The following is a 26,751-nucleotide window of genomic DNA, read 5'->3' as shown; positions in this document are numbered from 1 at the left end:
CGTCAACCGCGCATTACTTACTCATAAGCGAGCAGCTTTTGGCTGCGGGTTCGAATCGCGGAAGGCTCATGCCCTCGCGGAGCGACGCGGGTCGCGCGGCGCGCGCGTGTGCGAAATGCGACAACAGACGACAGACGACAGGCGCCTGAGCGCTGTACGACGGGACTTTTGTCGCCGCAATCGCCACCGCCGCCATCTTGACGAGCAGCGCGAGCGCGCTCGTCGGCGGCCAGCCGTCGCGGGCCGGGCCGTCTTCGTGCCAAACCCGCCGCACCCCATTTTTTTTCGTTTGCGCTTTTTGAGTGGGCAGTCGATCTTCTTCGGTTCAGCTTTCTGTGTGATCGGTGGTCCCGCGGGGAGGGCTCGATACGGTGGTGGCGGCGGCGGCGCGGGGCGCGAGGAAGGAGGAGTCCCGCGAGGACCCGCGAGGAGTGTGTGTGTGTGTGTGTGTGTGTGTGTGTGTGTGTGTGTGTGTGTGTGTGTCACACAGGCGCGCGAGCGTCGAGGTCGTGCTCTATAATTTTACCAGGCACAACAACAAAGAACTTTCTGCTCGACCGAGTTTGCGCTGATGAGCGAACCGAGCCGCCGGGTGCCCCGCAGCGGCCTCGCTGGGCCAGAACGTCGGCCCCGAGTGCTCCGCAGCAGCCTCGCTGAGCCAGAACGTCGGCTCGCGAGGTGGGGTGCTAGTCTGGGACCCATACGTGGCAGTTCCCTTGCTCCAAGCGCTTGCGCTTCGGCGGTAGTGATCTAATCACCCGAATACCACGTTCGGATCGCTCCTCATCGCAAAACCCGTCAGCAGTTCACCTACGGGTATGTTCGTAAGAGCTACATACACTGAAGAAGTGAAGGTTGGGGGACGCGTCCATTCAGCAATTAGCACGCCGTTTTGACCGCCGTTATCGATCTCGTGGGTCTAAATTTAGTCCGAAGGGGTGCCCTCCCTCGTCGTTGCTCTCAGTGCAGTCCTCGCAGTGCAAGAGCGGCTCATGCTGTCCGCCTCAGCTTTGTCGTTCGCCGTGCCCAGCCTGCGCACCAGCGCGGCCTATGCCGGCTCCCCCTCCTCCGTGCGCTTCGTGTCGCGCACTTACACCCCGTTCGATCCAAACGAGAAGGCGGCGTACGGGATGGGAGCGGCCGAAAAGTTCAGCTACGACCCGGAGCACGCGTACGCGTACGTGGCGACGGAGCGCGGCTACATCAGCGTGATAGACTACAGCGCCCCCGTCGCCAGCGTCACATCGCTCGGCGTCAGCCTGGGTAAGGGCCTCACTGCACGGGACCTGCGCCTGTGCGGCGAGAGCCTGTACGTTGTCGTCGGCACCATCGGCAAGCGCACGGAGCCCGGCGCGCTCCTCGCCTTCAGCAGGGTGACGCGCGCGGCGCCCGCTAGCCTGGCTCAGGTCTGGGAGGTGGGTGTCGGCCCGGGACCGGACAGCCTGCTTCCTTCTCCGGACTGCAAGACAGTGGCGGTGCGGACAGCAGCACGCCGCTCTCCCCTCCCTGCACCCCACCCCCCCTCGCCCCCTCGCCCCAGGTCTCCAACCAGGGCAAGGGGCAGTGCACCGGCGGTGTAGTCTGCCAGCTCATCGACCCCGAGGGGTGGGTCTGCTGCCGAGATCGCCCGAGCTCACCCGAGCTCACCCGAGCTCACCCGAGCTCACCCGAGCTCACCCGAGCTCACCCGAGTGACGCCACGTGTCCACGTGTCCATCTTGCAGGTCCGTCTCCCTGGTGGACGTCGCCACTCGATCCTCGAAGACGGTGCCGCATGCCCCCTCCCCCTCCCCTCCCTCGCACGCTCGCACGCTCGCACGCACGCGCGCACGCACGCACGCACGCACGCACGCACGCTCGCTCGCAGGTGTCCCTTGGCTATGTCGCCGGGTCGAGCGACAGCGCGCTGCAGGCGGAGGGCGTGCACATCCCGCTCCCGCTGAACGCGATGGTGTACTTTGACGACTTCTCAAACAAGAAGATGGACACGGTCAACTTTGCCGAGGTGTGAAGAGCATGCGGCGTAGAGGAGAGAGGGAGAGAGACAGAGCGGGAGCGAGAGAACGCGCACACACACACACGCACACACGCACACACACACACACACACACACACACACGCACACACGCACACACACACACACACACACACACACACACACACACACACACACACACACACACACACACACACACACACACACACACACACACACACACACACACACACACACACACACACACACACACACACACACACACACACACACACACACACACACACACACACACACACACACACACACACACACACACCGCACGCCCTCGAGGCATGAGTTGAGAGTCATGACGCGCCCAGGCGCGGCGCAAGTACACGCCCGCCACCATGCTCGAGCCCGAGGCGCTGGAGTCGGGCGCCGGATCCGCCGCCAACCAGCTCCTCCCTGGCGACCTTTGCGGATCTGCTCCTCGGCTAGGCGCTGGCGTGGGCTCCCGACGGCTCCAAGCTCTTCGCCGCGCTGCAGATCAACTCGGCGGCCCCGGCGGCGGACGCGGCGCAGTAGCAATGGTGAATGAGCTCACAGTTGACCTGCTAGGCCATCCTGACGGTGGATGTGGCGACCGCCACCGCCGAGCGCCTCACCCCGCTCGGCCTGCAGGAAGGCGGCGTCATCTCAGCCCAACCTCGCGCAATCTCGGCCCATCTCGCCCCATCTCCCGTCCTCTCGGCGGACTCTCGGGGCCTCAGCCTCGACGTGCTCGCTCGGCCCGCAGGATTGGGGGGCAAGCGGTGGCACGCAGGGGCTTGACACGGCCACCTGTCGCCGGCTGGGGTGCCAGCACAAGTCAAACACGGCTCCGAGCAACAATGCTGAGAATAGGTGCGCGACAACGCATGCCAGCTGAAGCACGTGCCAGAGTTCAGCACGCTGCGCTCGCCCAGCGCCATCGAGGCCTTCGAGATCGATGGAGAGACGTGCGCGCGCCTCCCCCACCTCGCCCCCCCCCCCCCATGAGATCACGGGAGATCACGGGAGATCACGGGAGATCACGGGAGATCACGGGAGATCACGGGAGATCACGGGAGATCACGGGAGATCACGGGATGTCAGGTACCTGATGACGGCGAGCGGCGGCTCTGATCTCGAGTACGGCGAGGTGGAGGCCCAAGTTGAGACACGCGGAGCCAGCATTCGATGTTGAAAATGAACTGGGGGGGGCAGGACGCGGCACGGACGGGGCGGGGCACACCCAGGACACGGGGAGGCAGTTAGCACTCGAGAGGAGGAGCACTCGGCCGTAGATTCTCGGCCGTAGATTCGTGCCGCCCCGTGTGTGCTCATGCGGTGCTCCACGGGGCGAAGCCGTTTTCACGCCACGAGTTTAGACGCGAGGCGCACGCGCGCGCGCGCGCGCACCGGGCCTTGCACTTTCAATCACTTTCAATGCCGCGTGGGGCTCCTGTCTCTTGCCACCACCCCCTCGCCCCACCACCCTGTGTGTGTGGAGAGAGGATCACCTTTGCCTTGCCCCAGGTCGAGACCGCCAAAAAGTTCAGAAAGCTGCTCGTCGACGTGCCGGGCGGAAGGCCCGAGTTCCACCCAAACTTCCAGGAGCTCACCGCGCCGGGCGGCGGCGCAGACTTCTCCAAGATCACGACTGCGGTCCGCAACTTTGGCGGGACGAGCATGCGCCTCTCGATCGGCGCGGCGGCGGTAGATGCGGAAACGGTAGATGCGGAAACGCAGGGGTTCGTACTCCGAGCGTTTGTGCCGGCACTCGAGAGGAGGCGCATTCGGCGGTACGCGGCCGTCCCCCCGGTGACCCAATTTTTTTTCCCCCCGTTTGTATTCAGGGGGGTTTTGCAAAACATTTAAAGTGTGGGGGGGGTTTTCGACCCCCCCCCCCTTCCCCCCCCCCCCCTTCCTTCCCCCCCCCCCCCTTCTCCCGAGTCTGGTGCGCACGGCGTAGACTCGACGGCTGTCGACTACTCCGACAATCTCCCGCGACCTCCCGTGATCTCCCGTGGTCTCCCGTAGGCTCCACCGCCGTCGACTACTCCAACCCAATGGCACCCGCCTGGCAGCGGCCTCCCCACGTGCTGGATGGCTGACAAACGGTTGACTGGTGGACTTGCGCTCCTTGTTAGGAGCCCGTCTGGAAGCGGGCTGTCGGGTCCGGGTCGCGCTCCGTGTCAATCTACCGCGCGTCGGACCTGTCGCTCGTCTGGGACTCGGGCGAGATCGTCCCGAGATCGTCCCGAGATCGTCCCGAGATCGTCCCGAGATCGTCCCGAGATCGTCCCGAGATCGTCCCGAGATCGTCCCGAGATCGTCCCGAGATCGTCCCGAGAGATGGACTTGGGACTCGGGCTCGATCATCGAGCTGGAGGCCAACCTCGGGCCATCTCGGGGGGGGGGGGGCGAGGTCTCGGCCCCCTCTCTCGCGCGCATAGGCTCGCTCCTCGAGCAGGAGGGCTGCAAGGCCTTCCCGTGGGCGCACAACGGCGAGCAGGATGACGACTACGCGCTCATGTACGGTGTTGCGTACAGCCACGCCTCCGCCGGCGGCAAGAAGGACATCGCGGAGAAGAACACGCTGTCGCCGCCCGCGCTGGACGGCGACGCATGCCACGACCGCGGCGACGGCAAGCCCGGCCCTTGCCCGTTGGGCAAGACGGTGGATGAGCGCTCGTGGAAGGACGGGCCAGGCACGCGCACACGCTCGTCGCCCGGCCGGCGCTCTTCACCGCCGGCGGGGGGCGTGACGAGGCGCCGTGTGCCACACCGTAGGCATACAGCAGGGGCTCGCTGTGGGCGTGGCGTGCGGCCGCATGGTCGCCGTGGCGGTGACCCGCGCAAACTCGCTCGCCTTCGGCTTCGACGTGACCGACCCAACGCAGCCGGCCTTCCTCTTTGTGCATCATCTCTCGCCCGCCTCCAAGGCCACGGGCTAGGAAGGGGGGGGGGAGGGGGGGGGGACTCAGACCCGTGTTGTGCTCCGACGAGTGATCGGGCGGACACGCACTCCGCCGCATTCGGCTGCATCCAGCGGTTGAGCGGTATTCGCACCCCTCTCGCGTCCGAGTGCGCGCCGCGATCCGTGTTCACACAGAGACACAGCCCGCGCGCAGATCGCACGCACGGACAGCCCCGAGACTCGACAGGCGCTCGACAGGCGGTGAGAGGTTGACTAGTCAGACAGGCAGCGCCGAGTCCGCGGATGGCTAGCGCGACACCCGTGCCCCCCCTCAGCGCGAGCTCTGTTCACATAGACGCGCAACGCCGGGACCCACGACGCACAAGCACAGACCGTCGAGAAGGGAGAGACAGCGGCGGCAGTCAGAAGTCAGCGCTGGGTCCCAGCAAGGCGAATGCGAGGACGGCCTCTAGTGCGAGCTCTATTCACGCCCTGGCGTTGTGTACTCACGCACTAGGACAAGAGCCCGGGCGTCGCCTTCAAGGAGCAGACGCTCGGAGACATCGGAGCCCGAGCCGCACCAGCAGCCTCTCGCCCTCCCCCGCCCACAGCCCTCATGCACGGCGTCACTCACGCGCAAGTAGGCGTCGAGTCTGTGGCAATCCTCGACAAGCACCAGTCGCCGTCGGGCGCCGCCGCGGTCATGTTTGCCGGCGCGCACTCCGGCAGCCTGTCCCTCTACGAGCTCCTCCTGACCAATGGGTCGCGATGCGCGCTTCCGGCACCGCCGCCGCCGACGTCGCCGCCGATCGAGACGCCGCCGCCGCCACCCGCGCCGCCGCCGCCGCCGCCGCCGCCCTCGCCGCCGCCGCCGCCGCCGGTGGGCAAACGGAGGGCCGCGACCCGACCCGAAAGACGACATCACGCGCGTTTGCTCGTCTTTTCTAGGTGCAGATGTGGTGGCTATCCTCTCCGACGCCGCCGCCGCCACCGCCGCCGCTGCTCCAGCCCCCTGTCCCGGAGGAGACCTCCCTCTCGCTGAGCCTGGTCGAGATCCTCGGCGGTGTGGCTCTGGGCCTCGCGCTCTTGGCGGTGCTCGGCCGTCCTCTGCGCGGCGCCGAGAACACGGAGTCGACGCGGCGGAGACTTCTGTTTCTAGGTGCTGCGCCGCGTCCTCTGCGGGGGCGGCGGGAAGAAGCAAGCCCAGGCGGCGCCGCCGTCCGATGCGGCCGAGTGGAAGGTGCGAGATGACTTTGGACTCCCCGAGATTACCCGAGATTGCCCGAGTCGAGATTGCATTGGGAGCCTCCCCCGGCCACTCCCCTCTGCTCCCCTCTGCGCCCCTCTGCTCCCCTCTGCAGCCCCTCACGCTGGAGGCTTCACCGTTTATAGGCGCCGAACAGCTTCACCGACAGCGATCGGCGGCACGCCAAGACGTCCGGCTTCTCCATGTAGCTCTCATGCGGCACGGCGAGCGGGATGGATCGGGAACCGATCACAGCGCATACGGGTTTCTGCGCAGGTACGTGGCGACACTGGGGATTGGAGGGGGCTGGAACTGGGGGATAGAACTGGGGGTTGGGGGGGAAGCGAGCCAGGGACGAACATTGCCTCGTGGGGAGGGGGGTCACCTTTCTTCTAAAGCCTTCGTTCCGCGATGGCAGCAAGACTGGTCAGTCGCCTTCGGGCACCGAACCACACGAACCACGCACTCGCACACGCCGAGCCGCGCGCGGCCGGCTCGTTGAGTGCGAGTATATGGGCCACGATGTCTCAAATATGAGGGGTTTTGACTCCTATAGGCTCCTGACGCTATCCCTGGCAGCTCTAATGACCGGGATCAGTAGTGCTATGATAGAGGGTGCCCAGACTAGCGCAGGAGCTGCCACACTCGCCCGGACCGTCCCCCTCTGGGGCCGGTTCCGCAGCCAGCGAGAGCCGACAGCGGGGTCGTGCCGCGGGTGCCTACTGCCGAGTGCCACAAACACTGCGCCGTCCCGCCACCACCTACAGGCTGTCTTGTGTGATGGTTGGGATGTCCAAACGCCACCATCTTGGCTCTTGCGACCTCGAACCCGCGAGCTGTATGGGTGGTCCTGACGTCGACAGACGCCCGATGACCACGGTGAAGCTGAGCCGGAACGCGTCGACAAGTCTCGTCTGAGCCCGTGGCGGTCGCCGGCTGAGTCGCTGTGCACGGACTGGTACCTCAGGCGTCACCTCCGCAGCCTCAGTTCTCAAACTCCACCACCTCCGCCAGGACGCCGTCGGTGGCACGTTCGGCGGCGTACTTTCTGCAGCTCCATCTCGAGTACGGCGTCGAGCCTACTCACTCCTGTTGGATCTGTGCACTCCCTGGGACCCAGGGAGTGCACAGATCCAGCAAGCGGTGCGTCCCGGCAGCGCACGCAGGCTGCGGAGCTGCAACAAACTCGAGACACGCTTTTTGGGACATTTTCGACGCTTTTGGCCCAACAAGCCGGCCGGCGCCCCTCATGCCCTTCTCCACGCACACCGCGTGAAAACTGCGCGTACGTCCCCGCGCGCACGCAAACACGCGCAGCGCCATTTCAGAGCTGTGCCATGTGCGTCTGCCCTGTGCTGGCGCCCCATGGCCGTCCCGCGCCGCCCGCACCAGCTGCGCGCCCCTCGCACTACCAGAGCCAGCCGCTCGTCCACTCACGCCGCGACGCGCGCACCGCAGCACACCTCACCAGCACTACCTCGCCTTTTTGCGCCCTGTGCAGGCTCTGCACACTGCTTCTGGCATCTCACAAGCGGCAGTACCAGGACGCGCCGCGAGTACGACGCAGGTCCTGCACCGCGCAAGCCGCGCACGCACGCCCGCACGCGCGCGCGCGCGCGCGCGCGCGCTCATCCGTTCCGGTCTACAGCACAGACTGCCAGCCTGCCTGCACACACAGCATACAGCACCACACGCACTGCGCTCGACGATGCTGCCCGCACCCCGCAACAACAGCCTGCCCCTCGCCTCACCACGCCGTCTCGCGCTCACACCGCCAGCAGCCCAATCAGAGACACTGCAACGCGCGCCTCTGCACGCCTGCAGTCTCTCTGAGACCTTCTCAATCCATCCCGCCGCCGCGCCTTCCCGGGCACACACCGCAGCAGTGAACATGTGAGTCGAAGTATTGGATATCGACCGAGCCCGCGCCTGTCGCACACAGTTCCGTTTCTTTTTACTGCCATAAGCAAAAAAAGAAAAACATGATGACGAGACACAAAATTTCTTTCCTACTTGGAGAAAACGAATGAAGGCGTAGGGTGTGTAGCACCGCTGCCAATGACTGCCTGGACGTCACACTGACAGCGAGAGGGAACTCACCAGTCCGATAAGGATCAACTGGAAAGCTAATACACTCACACACGCCCGCGCGGCTCACGCACTGCGCGACCCCCCGCGCCCTGAGAAAACAGCAGCCTTACAACACAAGTGAGCTCCCAGCCAGCAGCCCCGCACGACGCAGATAGCGCCCTCGCACGCCTGCACCTTCTCAGAGGTTCCCACCCCAAGGCTTTTCTCTCACAAAAAGAAAACCTCTCAACCGGCCGCGCCGCCGCAGGGTGTACCAGCCAGCCAGCACAAAGGGAGCGCAGCCATCCCAGGTGCACATTTCGAAGTTAGCCGCAACGGCACACACACACACACACACACACACACACACACACACACACACACACACACACACACACACACACACACACACACACACACACACACACACACACGCACACACACACACACACACGCACACACACACACACACACACACACACACACACACACACACACACACACACACACACACACACACACACACACACGGTTGGGGTCCAGTGTGTGTGAGTGTCACACACACACACACACACATTGGGGTCCACTCGCGTAATACAACTGACAGCGCCTAAAGACGGCGGGTGCCCAAATGAGCAAAGCAGAACGCCATAACCCTCACCCTCGCAGCACATGGTGGCCTACGGCGAGACGGTGGCGACGGCCAAGGAGAACGCCGTCTACACTCCGCCCTCCGAGTTCATCGACTATGAAGGGCTGAAGGAGGAGGTGTACCGGGCACCGTCAGCCGAGGCGGCGTCGCTGCTCACACACATCAGCGGCGGCTCGGCGGCCAAGCGAGGAGAGCGCTTCATCAGCCAGCTTCAGGCCGAGATGGACAAGGCGTCGCGCCACGTCCGCGCGCGCGTCTCCGTGATCGTCGGCATCCTCGCCAACGTGCTGCGCGAGGCCGGCAAGGCAGAGCCCGCGTCGGTGGAGCTCGCCCGCCTCACCCAGGTGACGGAGGATGCGAGCGCTCAGATCGTCGAGCTGATGAAGTACGTCGAGATTTGCCGGACGGCGTGCCGCAAGGCGACCAAAAAGTTCGACAAGGTGCAGCGGACCTCGCTCGGCAGCTGGCTGGTGGCGCAGCTCGCACTGCAGCCCTTTTGCAACGTGTGCCTCGAGCCGCTGATCGTCATGCTCTCCGACGGGTTCGCCTCGCTCCGCGCCGCGTCCAACCCGCCCAAGACCGACGCCGAGGTCGAGAAGAGTCTAGCTTCGCCCAACCTTCACCTTCGCCCTCCCCCTTTGGCCCAACCCTCACCCCACCCCGCCGTTTCCCTGGCCCTCACCAGCCAACCACCGCATTTCACCGCCTGACCCCCCCCCCCTCTCCCCCCCCCCCCTCCAGGGCCGGCCCATCGAGTGGGTGCCGCCCAGCGACTTCGAGCGCAGCACCACAAAGTACTGGGTCAAAAAGGAGAACGTGCCGGAACTGACGGCGCGCGACGCCCTCATCATGACCTCGAGTGACCTCGAGTGACCTCGAGTGACCTCGAGTGACCTCGAGTGACCTCGAGTGACCTCGAGTGACCTCGAGTGACCTCGAGTGACCTCGAGTGACCTCGAGTGACCTCGAGTGACCTCGAGTGACCTCGGGTGATCTCGGGTGATCTCGGGCGAGCTCGTCCTAGGCGCGCGTGCTCAAGCACCTCTCCATCCTCATCATGGGCCGCACGCCCCCCACGCTCGCCCTGGCGGCGGAGGAGGCGCCGGTCCTGATGCATCACGCCCAGGCCATCTACTCCAAGTTCTACGAGGGCACGTCGGTCCTCTCGTGGATCACCTCCCTCTACCTCGACTCGCTCTCCTTCCGCCAGTACCACGAGCGCCTCGCGCGCGACGACGGGGCGAACCTCTTCCGTCTGCGCTGGTACGGGCTCGACCCGGAGCAGGCGGGAGAGGTGGGGGGAGGTGGGGAGAGGTGGGGGGAGATGGGGAGAGGTGGGGAGAGGTGGGGAGAGGTGGGGAGAGGTGGGGAGAGGTGGGGAGAGATGGGGAGACGAGGTGGCCATAGCCGCTCACCTAACCCGGAGCAGGCGGGCACAGTCTACGTCGAGCGCAAGACGCACCGCTCCAAGGACTCTGGCGAGAAGTCGACCAAGCAGCGCCTCCCCATCGCGCCGTCTGCTGTGCGCGACTTGCTGCACCCGGAGCGGGCACTCGACGTTGCCGCGCAGCTCGACGCGCAGCTCGCCGCGGGGGCGATCTCCGAGAAGCAGCGCGACAAGGGGGTGGCGCTGGGCGCCGAGGTGCAGGCGGCGCTGGCGGAGCGAGGGCTGCTCCCTGCCGTGAGGACCGTCTATCAGCGCACGGCGTTCCAGGCCTCCGACTCGACCATTCCATGACCATTCCGTGAACATTCCATGAAGAGAGTGATCGTCTTCACTCCGCAGGCCTCTGACTCGAACAGCGTCCGCCTCACCCTCGACTCCAACCTCTCGCTGATCAAGGAGGCCCTCGCCCTCGGCGATGCGGAGGCCCCCGCAGGGGTGCACGAGTGGTGCCGCAACCTGTCAGAGCCGCTCGACCCGGCCCACATCCTCCCCTTCCCCTTCGCGGTGCTGGAGGTCAAGCACACGCACACACACACACACACACACACACACACCGCTCACCCACACGCACTGGGCCTCGCACTCTGAATGCCGTGCCCGCTCCCGTCGTCTAGACGTGGAGTCGCAAAGGCTATCTTGGCCCTCGCCCCACCACCTCGTGCGCGTGGAGAAGCGTACCTGACCTTGGTCCTTGCGCCTTACCTCAGGTCAAGCTGCAGGACGAGGCTCCAGCGTGGGTGGAGGAGCCGCTCGCGAGAGGGCAGCGTGACGTCCCCGAGGAGGGAGCAAGCGCCCACTCAGTGAAGAGGGCGTCCTGAACAGGAGCTGCTCGCGTCGGAGCTGCTCCTCCCGATGGCCAAGTTCTCGAAGTACCTGACGGGGTGCGCGGCGCTGCACACCGGCGCGGTGGAGACGCTGCCGTACTGGTTCGAGGAGCCCGCCGTCGAGGAGGCGCTGGCCAGCCAGCCTGTGAACGGCGTCCCTTCACGGGTGCAGCCTGTGAACAGGAGCCCGCCGTCGAGGAGGCGCTGGCCAGCCAGCCTGTGAACGGCGTCCCTTCACAGGCGCAGCCTGTGAACAGGAGCCCGCCGTCGAGGAGGCGCTGGCCAGCCAGCCTGTGAACGGCGTCCCTTCACAGGCGCAGCCTGTGAACAGGAGCCCGCCGTCAAGGAGGCGCTGGCCAGCCAGCCTGTGAACGGCGTCCCTTCACAGGCGCAGCCTGTGAACAGGAGCCCGCCGTCAAGGAGGCGCTGGCCAGCCAGCCTCTCGAGGGCGCGAGCTACTCCCTCGCCGCAGTCCGCGACTGGGCGCCGGCGGCAGAGCTCGATGAGGCTCAGCGCAGGCAGCTGCCGCACAACCCGCAGTCTGGGAGGGAGGGAGTGGGGTGCAGGTTGCTCACCCACGGCACCGGGCCGGTGCTTGCACTTTGAATGCCGTGCCAGCTCCTGCCCGCGTCCCGGGCGTGGAGATGCGAGGGTCGCCCCCCCTTGTGTGTGTGGAGACGTTTCCCTTGCCTCACCTTAGGCAGCTGCCCAACCTCCTCAAGGACGTCAGTGGCCGCAGCGACGGTACCTTCCGCACGGAGCGGACAGTCGCCTCGGCAGCCGCGCCCGCGGACAGGACGAGATCCAGCCGAGATCCAGCCGAGATCTGGCCGAGATCTGGCCGAGATCTGGCCGAGATCTGGCCGAGATCTGAGTGCGTTGCTCCAGCCCGGCCTCAAGCCGAAGCCTTCGCAGCGCTGTGCTCGCGCCGACGGGTCCGCCGAGCTGTGAGTGTGAACGGCGTATCTTCACGCCTGCAGCTGTGAGCAGGTGCTCGCGCCAAGTCTCGCGCCAGTCCTCCGTCTGCGGCGGGCTCGACTCCGAGCCCGACACAGAGGCTGCCCTTGCCGGGCCCCATTCCCCCGTGGCACCCCGCTCCCCCGCTCCCCCCCTCCATTGCTGCCTTGGCAACCCCCCCCCCCCCCTCCCTTGCCTCACAACGGCTGTGTCTCGCCGGCGTCCGCCAGGCCTCGCTCCGCTCGACGCCGCACTCGTCTCGCAGCATGTCTCGCCACAACTCCTTCTCGCGCCTGGAGTGCGGGCTCCTCGGCGCCGGCGCCACCAGCGAGAGCAGGGCGCACGTGGCTGCCGACGGTGCCTCGGCTCCTTGTCCGCCCCCTCCTCCTCGCCTATAGCTCCGCGCCCTCGTCAGCACCCTCCTCCTCGCCCGCAGCCCAGCCCCATCGTCGATGCCTAGGTGGCCACCTCGACTCAGCGCAACGCTTATCTTTCGGTGAGCGAGTACGTGCTGCCGAGTGGATGAAGACGGTGGCGCCGGCGGCGAAGGCGGGCTCGTCGCCGCTCAACGCGCGCTCCGTCACGGCGGGCGGCGGCGTTGCCGCCAAGCAGGCGGTGCCGCCAGAGTCGGCGCCGTCAGAGACGGTGACGGTGCCGTCAGGCCCGCGGCGCACGCGCTCGTGGAGCTTCGACGGCTCGTGGAGCTTCGCGCTCCCCTCCTTCAGCCACCTCGGCTCCGCCTCCGCCGGGGGGACGCAGACCGCGTGGAGCCGGATGGTGGACGGCGACCCGACGGCGGGCAAGCGCGTCGCACGGAGCCCCGCCGCCCGCATGGAGCCCAAGACGTTCTTCGCGAACGAGCGCACCTTCACGTCGTGGCTGAGCGCGGGCATGTTGCTCCTGTCGGTCGGCATCGCAATCACCGAGCTTGAGGACGACATGGAGGACATGGACGGCCACACCGTGAACAGCGTCTCTTCACACCTCCAGCTGTGAACAGGACGTGGCGGGCGCGGAGCAGGACGGCGGCGGCCTGATGATCATGCGCTCGGCGCTGCTGCTGCTGTGCCGCTGAGAGTGCATTCGTGACTCATCATCCATAAGTGGATAGGTGCTCGGCGCTGCTGCTGATGCTGTACGGCCTCCTCACCTTCCTCCTCCGCCTCAAGAAGATCAAGCGCAAGGACCCGCTGGGCTACGACGACCCAGTCGGCCCCGTTCTACTCGTCATCGTCCTCTGCGGCGCAGTCGGAACCTACCTCCTCCGGATGTATACCTTCAAGTGGCCGGGCGAGGAGGTGCGCACAGACCGCTCACACCGCTCACACCGCTCACCCACGCGCACCGGGCCCCTCGCACTTTGAGTGCCGGGCCGGCTCCCGTCGCTTAGACGTGGAGTCGCGAGGACTGCCTGCCCCCCCTTGCCCCGCCCCCTTGTGCACGCGTGGAGAAGTTTCCGTGAGCTGACCTTAGGTGCACACGGCCGACACGCCCTTCTCCAAGGAGTTTGAGATGGGGGTGATGCCGTCGTACTTCGTCAACGAGACCGCCGCCATCGCGATGGTTGCGAGGGCGATGCAGGCCTCGGCGTCGGTCTCGTCAGTCACACTCGCCCACGCCACCTTCGAGCTCTTTCGCCAGACGGAGCTCGACACGGCGGAGGACCTCGTCGTCAACCAGGGCCGCTCCAAGGTGAAGCTGACCACGCGCCTAACCCTCAAGGGCGCGCGCTACATGAGCGCCAACCTCGGCTCGGCGCCGGGCACGGGCAGCACGGACCTCACTCTCTCCGTCAAGGGCACCGAGCGCGCGCAGCTCGCCGCCACCGCCGCCAACTGCGTCGGACGGTACGCGGCGCACTGCGAGGTCAAGGTGGAGCAGAACTTCCACATGGAGAAGGCGGAGGTTGGCCAGCCGCGCTCGCCGCGCGTGCCGCTGCCCGCCACCAGCTGGCAGCGCTCGGTCAAGATCTCGGGCATGCCGCACACGACCTCGCTCACCACGATCGGCGACCACCTTCGCGGGTGTGGTGTGCGGGGGGCCCAGAAACAGACGCGCATCTCCGGGTGTGTTTCTGATCTAGGCGACCTGAGGGGGTACTTCGCGTTACCGCCTCGTGTGCCGGCGGGGCCCTTCCTGCTCGGCACGGAGGACGAGGAGCGCCTCTACGTGCGCGACGAGTTTTACTACTGGAAGGTGAAGCAGCAGCACAGCGCACGCGGGGGTAGCCTTGCACGCCCGCGTGTGGCGCGTGTGGCGCCGCCAGACTTTCGAGCCAGACTTCCCGTCCCTGCCTTGTGTGCCCGTCAGGTCAAGCTGCCGTTTGCGCTCGCGCAAGCGCCGTCCGTCTACCTCTACGCGTCGCTCACCACAAAGTACGAGTCGCCGCAGCTGGCGGTGCTGCCGCTGCAGACGCCGCGGGAAGACTCCGAGCTTTCCTTCAAGATTGGAGGCAACCAGAACCACGGCGTCGAGGTGAGCGAGGGCGGCTCAGCCTGTGAGCCCCCACAAAAGCGTGTGTGGAGGAGCTCGCGCCTCACCTTGCTTGCTCACCCCTCAGGTGAGCGACCTCAACTCGGACGGCGCCCTCTCCCTCGCGGCGCACGACCTCTACAGAGAGCTGCGCAGCGCGCCGTGGGTGTCGGACAACGCGTGAGAATCAGCCAGGGGGGGGCGACCCTCACGCCGAACACGCGCTTCGCTAAGGTAAGGTAAGGTAAACGTCTCCACACACACAAAGTGGTGGGGCAAGGGGGGGCGACCCTCGCATCTCCACGCACGGGACACGGGCAGGAGCCCCACGGCATTCAAAGTGCAAGCACCGGCCCGGTGCCGTGGGTGAGCAACCTGCACCCCACTCCCTCCCTCCCAGACACAGGACCCGCACAAACCCCCACAGCGTGGACGACTACGTGTTCAGAAACACCAAGCAGCGAGGCGAGGGTGAAGGGGTAAGGGGCTGTGTGGGGCAAACTCTACATCTGACTACTCCATCTAGCCTGGGGGGTCGCAGGAGGGGGGGGCAGAAGGTAAGATATGGGTGAGGCCAGGGGTGGGGACCTAGAATAAGTCAAAGGACATGTTCTCGGCCCCGCCATCGCCGCCGTCGCCCTCGTCCGCCTCGAAGGCGGAGGTCGTCGGGCGGGGCGTCTCGCCCGTCGCGAACCTGCCGCCGAACACGGCGTCGGCCGGCGCCGAGGCGCCGGCAGCCGTGATCAGGTCGGCAACCTTTCGGTCCCTGCAGGCCGCATCAATTTTGCCTCGCCGGGACGGCTCGTAGAGCTCGTTGGCGAGCCAGTCCCGGGCGACCTTCGTCGCCACGGAGCCCATAGGGACCGTGGCGTACACCATGTCGCCGAACCCGCTGCCCCCCTCTGGAGGCAGCGCGTAGGCGACCTGAATGTTGGACCCGGTGGGGATGCGCGCCGCCTGCGTCGCAGCCTCCAGGCCCTCCATCACGAACATGGCGTTCTCGCGCAGCTGCGCGTACGGGTAGCCCGCACGCTCGGCCTCGCTCGCAGCCGCCGCCGCAGCCTTCTTCTTCGCCCTGTTCGCCTTCTGCCGGGCCTTTTTGGCCCTGCGAGCCGCGGCCCGAGCATCCTTCTGCTCCTCCGTCAGCTCCTCCTTCTTCCGCGGCGCGGTGCGCTCGATGAACAAGCGCTCCGCCGCCTGCACAGACTCGCGGTCGCCCGCGGCCTTCTCGTGCTTCAGGTCGACCTCGATGGTCGCGTAGCCAGGCCTTATCAGCCTGACCTGCGACGCACCTGCGAGCCTTGCGACCATCACCGCGTCTTCCAGTTGCGCGCGATCGTAGCTATTCCAGGGTCCGCTGCGCGCCCCCGGTGCAGCACGACGGTGGCCGGCGCTTGCGCACCAAGCCCCGTCCGCCGCCGGTTCCGCGGCCGCGGTCCCTTGCATAGCTAGCGCTTCGCTACGCTGTGCTGCTGTACCTCCGCCGGCCGTCGCGCGTCGGCGGTGCGCTGCGACGGGGCATAAGTGTTGTTCTTGCCCCCAAAATGCACTGACAGTCTGATCCCACTGACCACTGTTGATTTTGGGTTCCATGCTGCATGATGCAGTGTGCAGCAGTTTGAGATCTCTTATAGTGTTACAGAGGGCATCTTAGAGTGTCAAGTGCGAAGTGGACGTGCCACAAGATAGTCTAGAGACACGCTCGTGGCCGTAGACCGAACCACGTGGCAGGGTCGTGGCCAGCGCGCCAGGTCCAGGTGAGGAAAAGAAATCACCGCGCCTGTCCGCTGAGCGCTCACACACTCCTTACGGTGCTGCCCAAGGCGCGCTGCGCAGCTCGCTGTAGAGCGCACGCGCGGCGAGGAGGGAGGGGCCGGCGAGGTCGCCGCCCTCGGGCGTGACGTCGGGAGCCTGCGGGAGGGTTCCGAGAAGGTTCCGAGAAGGTTGGGAGGGGGTCGCCGGTCCGCTATGGCTCTAAGCTCGAGGCCGGGGGCCCTGGCTTGAGGAGGGGCGCGGCGATGACGAGGGCGGGCGGCGTCCGATGAAGAGGAGGGGCGGCGATGCGTTCATCACACCGACTACTATTCGTGATCCATGACGCGCGAGCCTGGCTGGCGAGCCGGAAGGACAGCTCAGAGTCCTCGCGCGGCGCCCGGTCCGGCCGCACCGCCAGCTGCGGCGTGTCATACCGTGTGGTAAGCGACGCGACGAGGCGAGACTCCGGCGCCGCCGCGAGAGAGAACGGGAGCCGCACCTAAGGCCAGGTCGACGCATTGAAACAGGCGAGGCGCGCCGCGCGCAATGCGCGGTGATGTGAACATGGACTGTGGGCCGCACCCTCCAATAGTAGTGCTCGCCCACCACGTACAACCGCTCGCCGTCCGAGCAGGAGGGGCGGGCGGGCAGGAGCGGTGACCACCTAGGGCAGTGGCGTCGGGCGGGCTGAGAATCGAACCCAGAGGTTTGTGGATGACACTGGTTGAAGGGGGCGGCACCGCGCGGTCAGAAAGGGCGCGGCGCGCATACTGCCGCCCACGTCGCGCGGCAGGGCAAAGTACCCGCGTAGATCGCCAACCTACAGTCAGTCAGTCAGTGTTACACACGTCCTAGCATGGACGACGGGGCACGCGCACTCGCGGAACACAGGGCATTACACACGAGGCGTTGTGTGCGTTCTCAGGGAAAGGCGGCATCACCAGAGACAAAAGTATATATACATAGTTTGATCGCCAACCTACTTAGGATCAGATGACTGGAATGGGGCGTGATGATGCTTGACGTGTCGGACGAAGCCCAAGTCGGCAGCCTACTCATTCGAGCATGACGCTGATGAGACGTACTCACTCCATGGAGTGCCCACATTCAGGCCGCCGCGGACCGACGTGACCGACGCCGTGTACGGCAAGCGCGTGACCGTGAGCTCCCTCGCCATCGCGTGCGAGGTCCGCACGATCCTGACGTCGCAGTGCGCCGCGTACCTAGATGCGTAACTGGTGTCCACTGTACCACCTTGAGTCATTTCAGATGTGATTTCGCGCCGTTGCGCCGCGACCGTCCAACGCAGTTTGCGGCGGTGGAGGCGAGCTCCGCAAAGTCGCCACCGCGGATGCTCATCGCCAGGCCTGTCAGCGTCCCCTTGCCGCTCCCGGAGCCGAAGCTGCGGCTCTTGCGGCGCGCTCCCGCGGCCGTCAGCAGCGTGGTGAGCGTGACCGCCGTGCCGCTGGCGTTGAAAATCTCTCGGAAGGAGTGGAGAGGAGTCGCGTGGTGCGTGTCGAGGTCCGTGCGGCGCAGGAGCTCAAAGGTCGCGTTTGCGAGAGTGACCTATGCCGGCCCCAATCACTACAACCATGACTCGTGAGTGGCAGGACTCGGAAGCTGTCTCATGCGAAAGGGGTGTGACCGACGCGACGGCGGCCGAAGCCTGCAGCGCCCTCGCCACCACTTTGACGGCGGCCGCCTCGTCCGCAAAGTGCGATGGGGCAAGGGGGACCTGCTCACAGACGCAGCAGCTGTGAAGAGAAGACGAGAAAGGGAGGGAGGGGGGTGGGGGGGTGGGGGGGTAAGCGGCACCTTGAAGGCCTCGAAGAAGGGCGTGTCGGCCGTGAGCATGCCTTCAGTGTCCCAATTGAAGCCGTACATGCGGCGGAGGTACAGGGCAACTGCGGCGAAGAGGACGAAGATGAGCGCGACGGGGCCGAGCGGGTCGTCATACCCGGTCGGGTCCTTGCGCTTAATCTTTTTGAGCCGGTGCAGGAAAGAGACGAGGCCGTACAGCATAATCACAAGCGAGCAGCCGATGACGGTCATGCCGCCGAGCTGGTCGGTGTCGAATGAATCCTCGAGCTTGGTGACAGCGATGCCGACGGTGAGGAGGAGCATGCCCGCGGCCTGCCACTGCGCGAAGGTGCGCTCGTTTGCAAAGAACGTCTTGGGGTCCATCCGCTCAGTCGTGCGGCGCTTGCCGGCCTTTGGCGGATCCAAGCCGAGCCCTTCGAAAAACGACGAGAAGCTCCGGGAGCGGCCCGCCATGTTAAGTCCACGTGGAAACATCCCGCGATGCCTACTAAAAGCAGTGTTCTGCGCTTAGCGTGCAATGCGTGAATCGAGACCCTTCTCTCGCGGCGGGCATAGAAGAATTTACAACTGGGATTCCTAGCCCCTCGCACAACATAGAAGAATTTTACAAGCGCGACGCACAACACTGGGCACGGGACTGGCTCGCACTGGCACTAACACAGGTACACCACGGGAGCCGCCTAAGCGACTCCTGCGAGGGTGGCGAGGCACTTAGCTCCGTCCGTGCACCCGCCCACCCCCGCCACAGGCAAGCTCATTCACAACCTGCTCTGCGATTGCCGTGTGAAGAACGACCGAGATACGCTGCTTCTGCAGCCCCAGCCAATTCTCAGTGGTCCAAGTCACCTCATCGAGGTACTGGGCCCGCGTCAGCTCCGTAGCCGAGAGAGCCCGCGCCGATGAGTTCGACGCGGTCGGGGGGCCTTGCGGAGAGGCCAGCGAGGTGGCGATCGCTGTACTTCATGGGGGTCATCAAGTGACCGCGCCTGACAAGCCAGAGGTCGATACTCCGGACGACCCATAGGATGCCACGAATGCCTGAAGGAGAGGGAGGCGAGGCCAGAGGCAGGCTCAGCTGCTCTCGGGTGATCTCGCTTTGGTCTCTTGTGTGTGTGTGTGGTGGTGGTGGTGGGGGGGGGGGGCTCCGTCGCCCCCCGAGGCGGCGGATATGTTTGCCGAGCCCGCCTCCAAGCTCCGGAGCCCGTGTGTTTGTCTGGCTCATTAAACGCGATACATTTATTGTTATACCAATTTCGGGACCGGGGTGTGTGAACGGTCCTACTTCGCTACGACGCTGCGGCGGGCGTGGGGCGTGCACTTTGCGCGCGAGTTCGCGCGGCACCGCATCCGACGCGTGGTGTTCGTGGGGGCCCCGCGGCGACAGCCGGGCAGGCCTCTCGCGACGGCCGATGGCGACTGGCCGGCGCTCTCGGCGGGCGAGTTTGCGGCGCACGCGCTGCGCGTAGGCGGCGCGTGGGCGGGTGGCCCGCCCGGCCGTCGGTGAGCACCGGACGCGAGGGTCGGTCGGTCGGCTCCTAACTCGCTGCATATACATAGTTATAGTAGCGATGAGCTCACTAGCTAGAGCTCACACTAGAGGCCGTCATCGCATTCGCCTTCCTGGGACCCATCGCTGACTTCTGACTGTCGTTGCTGTCTATCCCTTTCTCGACTGTCTGAGCTTGTGCGTCTTGGGTCCGTGGTTGTGTTTTTGTGTGAACGGCGCGTGACCGTAGGATCGGCGTGCTCTGACGCAGAGGTTCGAACTGTTTTGCTCACACCACACACGCGAAATGGGGGGTCAAATCCGGCCAAAAATCCGGCAAACTGAAAATGGCTCATAAGGCTTCCCCGCGCCGAAAAAAAGGTGGGGAGGGGTGAGGCGTGCTCAGGGAGGTCAAGGACGCCGGTTCCAGGCACTTTTTTTCAAAAATGTATTTCTTTTTTCGGTGTATTTCTTTTTTGTGTATTTCTTTTTTGGAGGTTTTCTTTAGGTTAGGGTTAGGGTTAGGGTTAGGACACTGACTGTTCATGGCCGGCGCTTGGCGGGAGTAGGGTTAAACTGACTGACCACAGTGACTCCCCATTGAATGCGTCTATTCACACCTGTTCTATGGGGCAAATCCACTGCCGGCTCGGGGATTTCTTTCAAGACAACCCGGCAGCGGCCGCCCTGCTGGCCGTCGCCTTCTTAATGTACGTGGTTCTCGACGATCCATCTCGCTTCTCGGGCCTGTTGGGCTCGTGAGAGAGCGCGTTAGCGAGCGGAATCTCGAATTCTGTTTTCTTTCATCAGGAGAAAAAAGAATTACGCATGAGACTCCCCGGCAGCACCCCGGCTGCACAAGCCCACCTGCGACAGCCGGCAGCGCACATATGCTCTTCGCCGCCCTCTCCGCCGCCGTCGCCTTCTCCGCGCCTCTTCGCCCTGCCGCACCTCTGCTGCCGCCTCGCGCCGCGCATCCCGTGCTGAGAGCCGCGGCAGGCGACGTGCTTCCAAACGAACTCACGTCGATGCTCGGAGTCAGCGATCGGCAGGCCGCAATCTTCGTCGGCGGCTCCCCTGAGGTGGAAGGTGCGCCCTTCGCACCCACTGGAACAACGTGCGTCGCGGTGGTGGCTCCGGGAGCCGCGGAGGCGCCCGCCGGGTCGGTCGGCACGACGGTGCAGACGGCGCCCACGTCCTTGCTCGGCATGTTGGTCGAGTCGAGCCTCGCGCCGCTGTACGACGAGCCGGCCTGCTTTGTGATCGACGTCTCGGGTACCGTCCGCAAGGTCTGCGCGGCCGACGCGCCCTCTGTCCGCAGCGCGCTCGAGGGGATGCAGGCGGAGGCGCCGACGGCGGCAGAGGCGGCGACGCTGGCGCGTATCAGCAGTGAGGATGCGGAGGCCGACGCGGCGGCGGCGGAGAAGAGGGAGAGGGAGCGGTCCGAGGCCGAAATCGAGGAGCTGCTCCAGCAGCGCGTCTACGCACGGATCGGGGAGCCTCCTACGATCCTCCGCGGCGTCAACAAGCTGCGGTGGAAGGAGAAGTAAGGTCGGAGAGTCGTGTCATAGGAGAGGAGAGAGTGTGGGGATGCTTTGTGCGGGATCAGGCGGCTCCGGACGTTCCGCGAATTCTTTTAGGTGTGCCGGTGATAGTACTAGCACGCGCCAGTTCGCACCTGTGTCGAGCCTGTGTGCTGTGAGAGAGAGTTGTTTTGTTTAAATTCTTTTATGCGACTCGGCGTTGTCGGTCTCTCTCGCGCTGCGGTAGAAGCGCAGCCAATGCGGTGCGCCTACATCGTTTTGTACCTCCTCGCGCTCGCCGGCTGGAACTATGTCTGCTGGCTACACTACTTGGACGTCTCGAACGACAGCATGATTGCCTCTCGCGCGGTTCGGCCGGCGGCGGCGGCACGGCGGGCGGAGAGCGTGCCGGCTCGCTTTGAAGCCTCCGCTGCCTCCACCTCCGCCTCCGCCTCCGCTTCCACCTCTACCTCCACCGAGCGCTCCACCTCCGCCGCCTCCGCCGCCGACCCGGCGTGCCCGGGTCGGCGGCCGTACCACACGCTGCTGACGTCGCAGGCGACCACGTACCAGGCGTGGCAGTCGCGCATCATGTAAACAACGACGCGCTGATCGACGCGGACGCCAAGCCGCTCATCGATACGTTCGCTCTGCTGCGGTCCCTCCTCTCTCCTATCCTCAAACACGCCGATTTCGTGCAGATTGGGCTCGAGATCGCCCGCGAGGAGGAGTTCGACTTGCGACTCGGGCCGGACTTGCGACTCGGGCCGCACGCTCTCGCTTCGGACGAGGCGCAGCTACAGCTCTCCTCGACGAACTGCCTAATCCACAACCAGACGCTGGACATCAAGGCGTCCCTTGGCGATGTCAAGGAGTCGCTGCTGCACTCGCTTGCCCCGCCAGACCTTCGCGTCGCGGCCGAGCGAGAGCGGCTTCGTGAGCTCGCCGGGGCGCTCGGGAAGGACTTGACCGGGCTGGGCGACATCGAGCGAGAACAGGCAGCTCGCGTCCTCACGGACCCAGTTCTGCGCGCGCACGCCAGCCGCTTCTCTACGAACGATCGCGTTCTGGCTAGTGACTCGCTCACCGACGCCGAACGCAGTCTCGTCGCGATGGGCCCTACGACAGTCGACAATGCTATCGCGCCTGGGAGGCGCGAACTCGCGACGTGCCAGATGGACTTCAGGTCCGACTTTGCTGCCCCCGCTCCGTTGCCATCCCCTCCGACGAGGTTGCTGCTGCCGCCGCCGGACGCGCCTCTTGCTCTTCCCGCCCCACCGCCAGCTCCGCAGCCTCACTTTCCTGGCCCGGACGCTTACCGCGCGCGCACGAAGAAGTTCCCGGAGCTGCTCCGCTTCTATGCGTCCACTCTCTTGCCTCTCGACGTCGAGCAGCCCGGGTGGAGGTCGCGCGCGTGGTCTACGACCACGTCTGCGCAGAGAGAGGCTGTCTCGTCCCTCTCGTTCGCCGTCGACCACCTCGTGTTCGAGGCTGGCTTCCTCATCTCCAACCTCACACGCACGTTGCGCGACTTCGAGTCGCGAGGAGTCACCCTCACTCAGGCGAGTGGCGCCGGCAAGCAGTACAACAAGGACAACCCGGGGTCCAGCACGCGGGCGCGCGATCTGCGAGAGGGGAGCGAGTGGGTCGCTTTCCAGTCCGCTGTCTTCGAGTCCGCAGCGCCGCCCCCAGCTCCGGCCGCCCAGAAGCGAGCGAGACCGTCGTTTTACGTCGCTCTCGACCAGGCCGAGTCGTACGGGTGCGCGCGCTTCGACATCGGCGACGGAGGAGAGGTTGAGCGGATCACCGCCTCTGTCCACGTTTGCTCGGGCGAGGCCGGCGCGGCTCTGCACTCGGCGCGCGGCTTCCTCTCCGAGGCCGTCTCTGGCGCGGAACACGTCTTCTACGAGTCGTTCTTCCCGCACGCCAAGTCCAAGTTTGACTTCTCGATCGCGCTCAAGAACATCGGCTTCCGTTCCGTCGTCGAAGAGGTCTGCTTCGCCTCCCGAGTCGCTTGCACCGCCGTCAACCCTATCTCTTGGCCGCAGAACGAAGCTGGGGGCGGGCTCGGCGCTTCGTCTCTCACAAAGCCCGCCTACCGCGCTGCGATCGAGGCCCGCTTCGACATCAAAGTACCCTTTCGAGTCAAGTCTGACGCAGTCGACGCTGTCGGCATCGGGCTCTGGGGCCTTTCCAAACTGGGCATCCGACCAGAGAAGCAGCTCGCACGCCCCATCTTCGAGTGGCTCTAGTTTATCGCGCATGTGTGTGTTTGTGTGTGTTTGTGTGTGTGTGTGGCGCGCGCCACTCCGGCGCGCGGCGGTTTTGGTTTAAAGTAGTAAAGAGCGCAATTCCCACAACACCGGGTCTCTCAATCCACGGTCGGTAAGCCCGCAGAGGTCGAGTGCAGCAAGCATTTCAACCTTAAAGCGTGCTGACTCGTGACTGTACTAACTACTATGTACGGCATCGGCTCTAGAGTGCCTAGTGTATCGCTCACGCAGCTTGATTGGCGCGATGCTTCAGAAGCCGGCCGCCTCGAAGCCGTCGTTCTCGTTTTGCACTGCCGGGAAGACACGCATTCTGAGGAGGCGAGGCGCGATGCCGATGTAGACGCTCTCCTGCCAGAGGTGCGCGACCTGAACCACGGGCACGACTTTCGCGCCCTCCAAGATGCGCGTCGTTGCGAGCTCCGTAACACTGCCAGTCCGGAAGGTGCCGTCCTCGGTCGCTATCTGTATGCGTGGTGCGATCGGCGAAACGCAGAGAGCTCCACGGTGGTGGCCGAGTCGGTGGGCGAGTCGGGCGACTCGAGGAGTGAGGGGCAGGGGACGGGCACCGCCGGAAAGTCCTCCATCAGCGTAAACAACTCGTTGATCTCTTCTTGCGCAGCCATCTTGTCGTCCTCAAATTCGGCTCGCGCTCGACATGCTGCTGGGCAATGTGTGGAATCGCGCCGTAGAGCTCTTCTGTGTGCATATCGGTTCCCTGGGCGTTCACTAGCGCTCGCTTGCCGTCAAAAGCGGGGGAAGAAGTATCCCGATCGCCACCGGGATGATTTCGGAAGTATCCCGATCGCCACCTGGATGATTCGTGAAGTATCCCGTTCGCCACCGGGATGATTTCGTACGAAAACATCCCGCCCTGAAACGGGCTACTTCTCCAAAATCATCCCGCCCGCGGGCTACTTGTGTGGGCTACGCGGTCCAGCGCGGACCCGCGGCGCGCTGTACGGGGAGGCCATCGAGGCGGATACCGATGCAATAGCGGCACAGCATGGGTCGGGCGGGTGTTGGGGCTCGACGTGCAGCGCACTTTTGGGCTCTCCTCGGGCACCAGGCAGCCGTGGCGAGGGGCTGTCACACCTGTCACCACCTAAACGCCAGCTTCAAAAAGCCGCAAGAATCCTATCCCTCGCGAGTAGAGACCACGCCTCACTTTTTCACACGCCTCCACCGCTTGCGAGCGAGCACCCAAATTTTTTTGCTTCGCATGCGGTGACCTCCCACGCGCTCCCTGGCCGCCCGCGCGACTCCTAGAGGACAGAGAACGTGGACGGACCCTCCCCGCGGCTGCTCGCGAGCGCTCGGTGGTCAATATCACCTCAACCACCCTCAGCGCGCGCGCGAGCGCGCTGCCACTCGGCCGCACGCGCACACACTTGTGCCTGTGCGGTGTGGACGCGCTCTCGACGCGCTCCTCTGACACACAGGCGTCCCACTAGGTGTCAGCTGGTCCTCGACACCGCTGACGTCGCCACTATCGCCATCTGCAAAGGCTCGCCCGCTTCGTCGCTGCGCTGCCTGGCGACGACGGCGCGGGCTCATGGCATCGTCCTCTGCGCTTCTCGGACTCCTGTTGCTCGTTCACGCCGGCGTCGCACAGCTCGGCATCGTCCGCGCCCGCAGCGAGTACGGCCTGACCGACGCCGACCTCCAAGGGCTGCCCCGCTCAGCGCATCCCGGCGCTGGCGTCGTGTTCTCCGTCTAGGATCTCGCTCGCGTCGCCATCCTCAAGGGGTACCGCAGCGGGTCGTGCGTATCAGCAGGGCCCGACATCTCGCGGGCCGAGACGCTCTTCCTTCCTGTCGGCATCATGACCACGGTCGGCGAGGTAAAAGCGATGATGCCGGGACGCGCAGTCCTCCTCGGGCGCCAGCCCGAGCTCTGGCTCCGGCCTGAGGAGCGGCGCGCTGGCGGGCCGAGCAGTGCGCCGCTGCACGGACCGGCACAGCGCATGTGCGAGTTTAGGGCCGACGGCTCCGCACGTGCCGATCAGTGCGATCACGTGACTGGTGTGGTTTCGTGCGTGACCGCGATCCCCGCGCGTGTGGACGGGGCAGTCAGGAGCGCGCTTCGCCGCAAACGCTCGCGCACACGATGCCATTTTGTGTACGTAAGCAGAAAAAAGGAACTCACATCGCCACAGCCAGCCAACGCTCGATCACTCTACCTCGGCTGCCGCCTTGGTTGCGCCGGCGCCCTTCCCACACGACGCGACGCGACCGCGGCCGCGTGCGTGCTCTCACTGACCTATCCCGCCCGCGCGTCCGCCTCTCACACCCGCGCCTCTCTCTCCCAGCCCAGGCGCCATCACAGGCACGGCCGCCGCCGCCCGCGCGGCACCTCCCGCCCCCCCTGACGCTGCTGGCCGCTCCCCGCCGCTGAGCCACGTGCGGTTCCAAACCTCGAGGTGGCGGCCATGCGAAGGGCCGTACAGGGCGTACACGATGTGCGCTGAGCAATCCGAGGCCGTCGGCATGCGCGTCGCAGTCCTCGCACGTGCTGTGCGCCATCGCGTTCCTAATCTTTGTCGCCGTCCTTCACTTTGATCACTGTGCCGGACGCGAGCTGCACCTTGTACCGGCCGGTCTGCGAGACACCGACTGGGAGTCAGGGAGTGACGAGCCACAGCGGAACCCGTCGGATCCGACAGATTTTTTTCGCCAACGGCGGCGGCTCAGGAGGGCGACGGGGCAGGGAAGGGGGCGGTGATGCGATGCGGCGAGGTCTAATCGGCGGCGTGGAGAGAGGAGGTGCCAAAAGGCGACTATAGAGAGGCCTCTACGGGTGATATAGTGCGCCATGCCGGCGGGAGAGATCTCTCTCACCGCCCCCCGGGCCGTCTCGAAGGGCCGTGCAGCCCACGCCACGAGGCGCTGCTGGCGGGAGCCTGGAAGGACTTGGCCTCGTTGCACCGCGCCGCGTTGATTCGCGACCACCGTCGGCCGCGGACGGCGTCGGCGTGGCGGCCGCGGGCGCTCGCGAGACGCGCCGCTCTGCGCTGGTACGATTCGTTCGACTCGTTGTGCCGCCGCACTCCCGGCGGCCGCGGGTCCCAGAAGTGGTTGCGCGGGCCTCTTCCTGGCGGCCGCGGGACGGCGTCGGGCACGTCGTCGGTCGCAACAGCGGCGCGGCGAGCCGCGGCACGTCGTTGCTGGCGCTTGTGGTTTGAGGTCGAAATAGTGCAGAGCAAGGTAGACGAGTCGAGACGCCGAGTGCCACATTGTGGCAAACAGGGAATTTCTTTCACTAGCAGGTTGGCTCGCTAGTCGCTCGCCGGGCCCGCGCAGCACGAGT

At 65.5% G+C, this 26,751-nt stretch overlaps 5 protein-coding genes across 5 annotated transcripts; 3 read left to right on the top strand and 2 right to left on the bottom strand.

The window, feature by feature from the left end:
* Positions 1-992: 992 nt before the first annotated feature.
* Positions 993-6,374, top strand: EMIHUDRAFT_469213 (hypothetical protein; the record flags this gene model as incomplete). The annotated part of the gene is made up of 17 exons (XM_005777658.1): positions 993-1,475; positions 1,541-1,605; positions 1,725-1,767; positions 1,868-2,005; positions 2,359-2,400; positions 2,477-2,533; positions 2,597-2,659; positions 2,775-2,813; positions 2,882-2,976; positions 3,113-3,158; positions 3,536-3,820; positions 4,150-4,245; positions 4,473-4,776; positions 5,564-5,799; positions 5,868-6,011; positions 6,079-6,159; positions 6,312-6,374. The coding sequence occupies 17 exons, from the start codon at positions 993-995 to the stop codon at positions 6,372-6,374; spliced, it is 2,280 nt and encodes a 759-aa protein (XP_005777715.1).
* A 2,533-nt stretch (positions 6,375-8,907) lies between these two features.
* On the top strand, positions 8,908-13,190 carry EMIHUDRAFT_237923 (hypothetical protein; the record flags this gene model as incomplete). The annotated part of the gene is made up of 12 exons (XM_005777657.1): positions 8,908-9,477; positions 9,668-9,703; positions 9,927-10,150; positions 10,295-10,568; positions 10,674-10,847; positions 11,042-11,071; positions 11,157-11,324; positions 11,564-11,718; positions 11,859-11,925; positions 12,346-12,472; positions 12,576-13,078; positions 13,116-13,190. 12 exons carry the CDS (start codon positions 8,908-8,910, stop codon positions 13,188-13,190), a joined length of 2,403 nt encoding a protein of 800 aa, XP_005777714.1.
* Positions 13,191-13,245: 55 nt separating this feature from the next.
* EMIHUDRAFT_237922 (hypothetical protein) lies at positions 13,246-14,771 on the top strand (the record flags this gene model as incomplete). The annotated part of the gene is made up of 5 exons (XM_005777656.1): positions 13,246-13,413; positions 13,589-14,144; positions 14,199-14,311; positions 14,426-14,590; positions 14,676-14,771. 5 exons carry the CDS (start codon positions 13,246-13,248, stop codon positions 14,769-14,771), a joined length of 1,098 nt encoding a protein of 365 aa, XP_005777713.1.
* A 404-nt stretch (positions 14,772-15,175) lies between these two features.
* Positions 15,176-16,033, bottom strand: EMIHUDRAFT_237921 (hypothetical protein; the record flags this gene model as incomplete). Its single annotated transcript, XM_005777655.1, has 2 exons — positions 15,176-15,863; positions 15,990-16,033. 2 exons carry the CDS (start codon positions 16,031-16,033, stop codon positions 15,176-15,178), a joined length of 732 nt encoding a protein of 243 aa, XP_005777712.1.
* A 2,211-nt stretch (positions 16,034-18,244) lies between these two features.
* On the bottom strand, positions 18,245-18,532 carry EMIHUDRAFT_47033 (hypothetical protein; the record flags this gene model as incomplete). The annotated part of the gene is made up of 1 exon (XM_005777654.1): positions 18,245-18,532. A coding segment is annotated over one exon (288 nt), but the record flags the coding sequence as incomplete, so codon positions are not given.
* Between the last annotated feature and the right edge of the window lie 8,219 nt (positions 18,533-26,751).

The sequence above is a fragment of the Emiliania huxleyi genome (genome assembly GCF_000372725.1).
Source record: "Emiliania huxleyi CCMP1516 unplaced genomic scaffold EMIHUscaffold_259, whole genome shotgun sequence".
Lineage (NCBI taxonomy): Eukaryota > Haptophyta > Isochrysidales > Noelaerhabdaceae > Emiliania > Emiliania huxleyi.
Note: the sequence above shows the minus strand (reverse complement) of the source record. Positions and strands in the feature narration are given on the sequence as shown.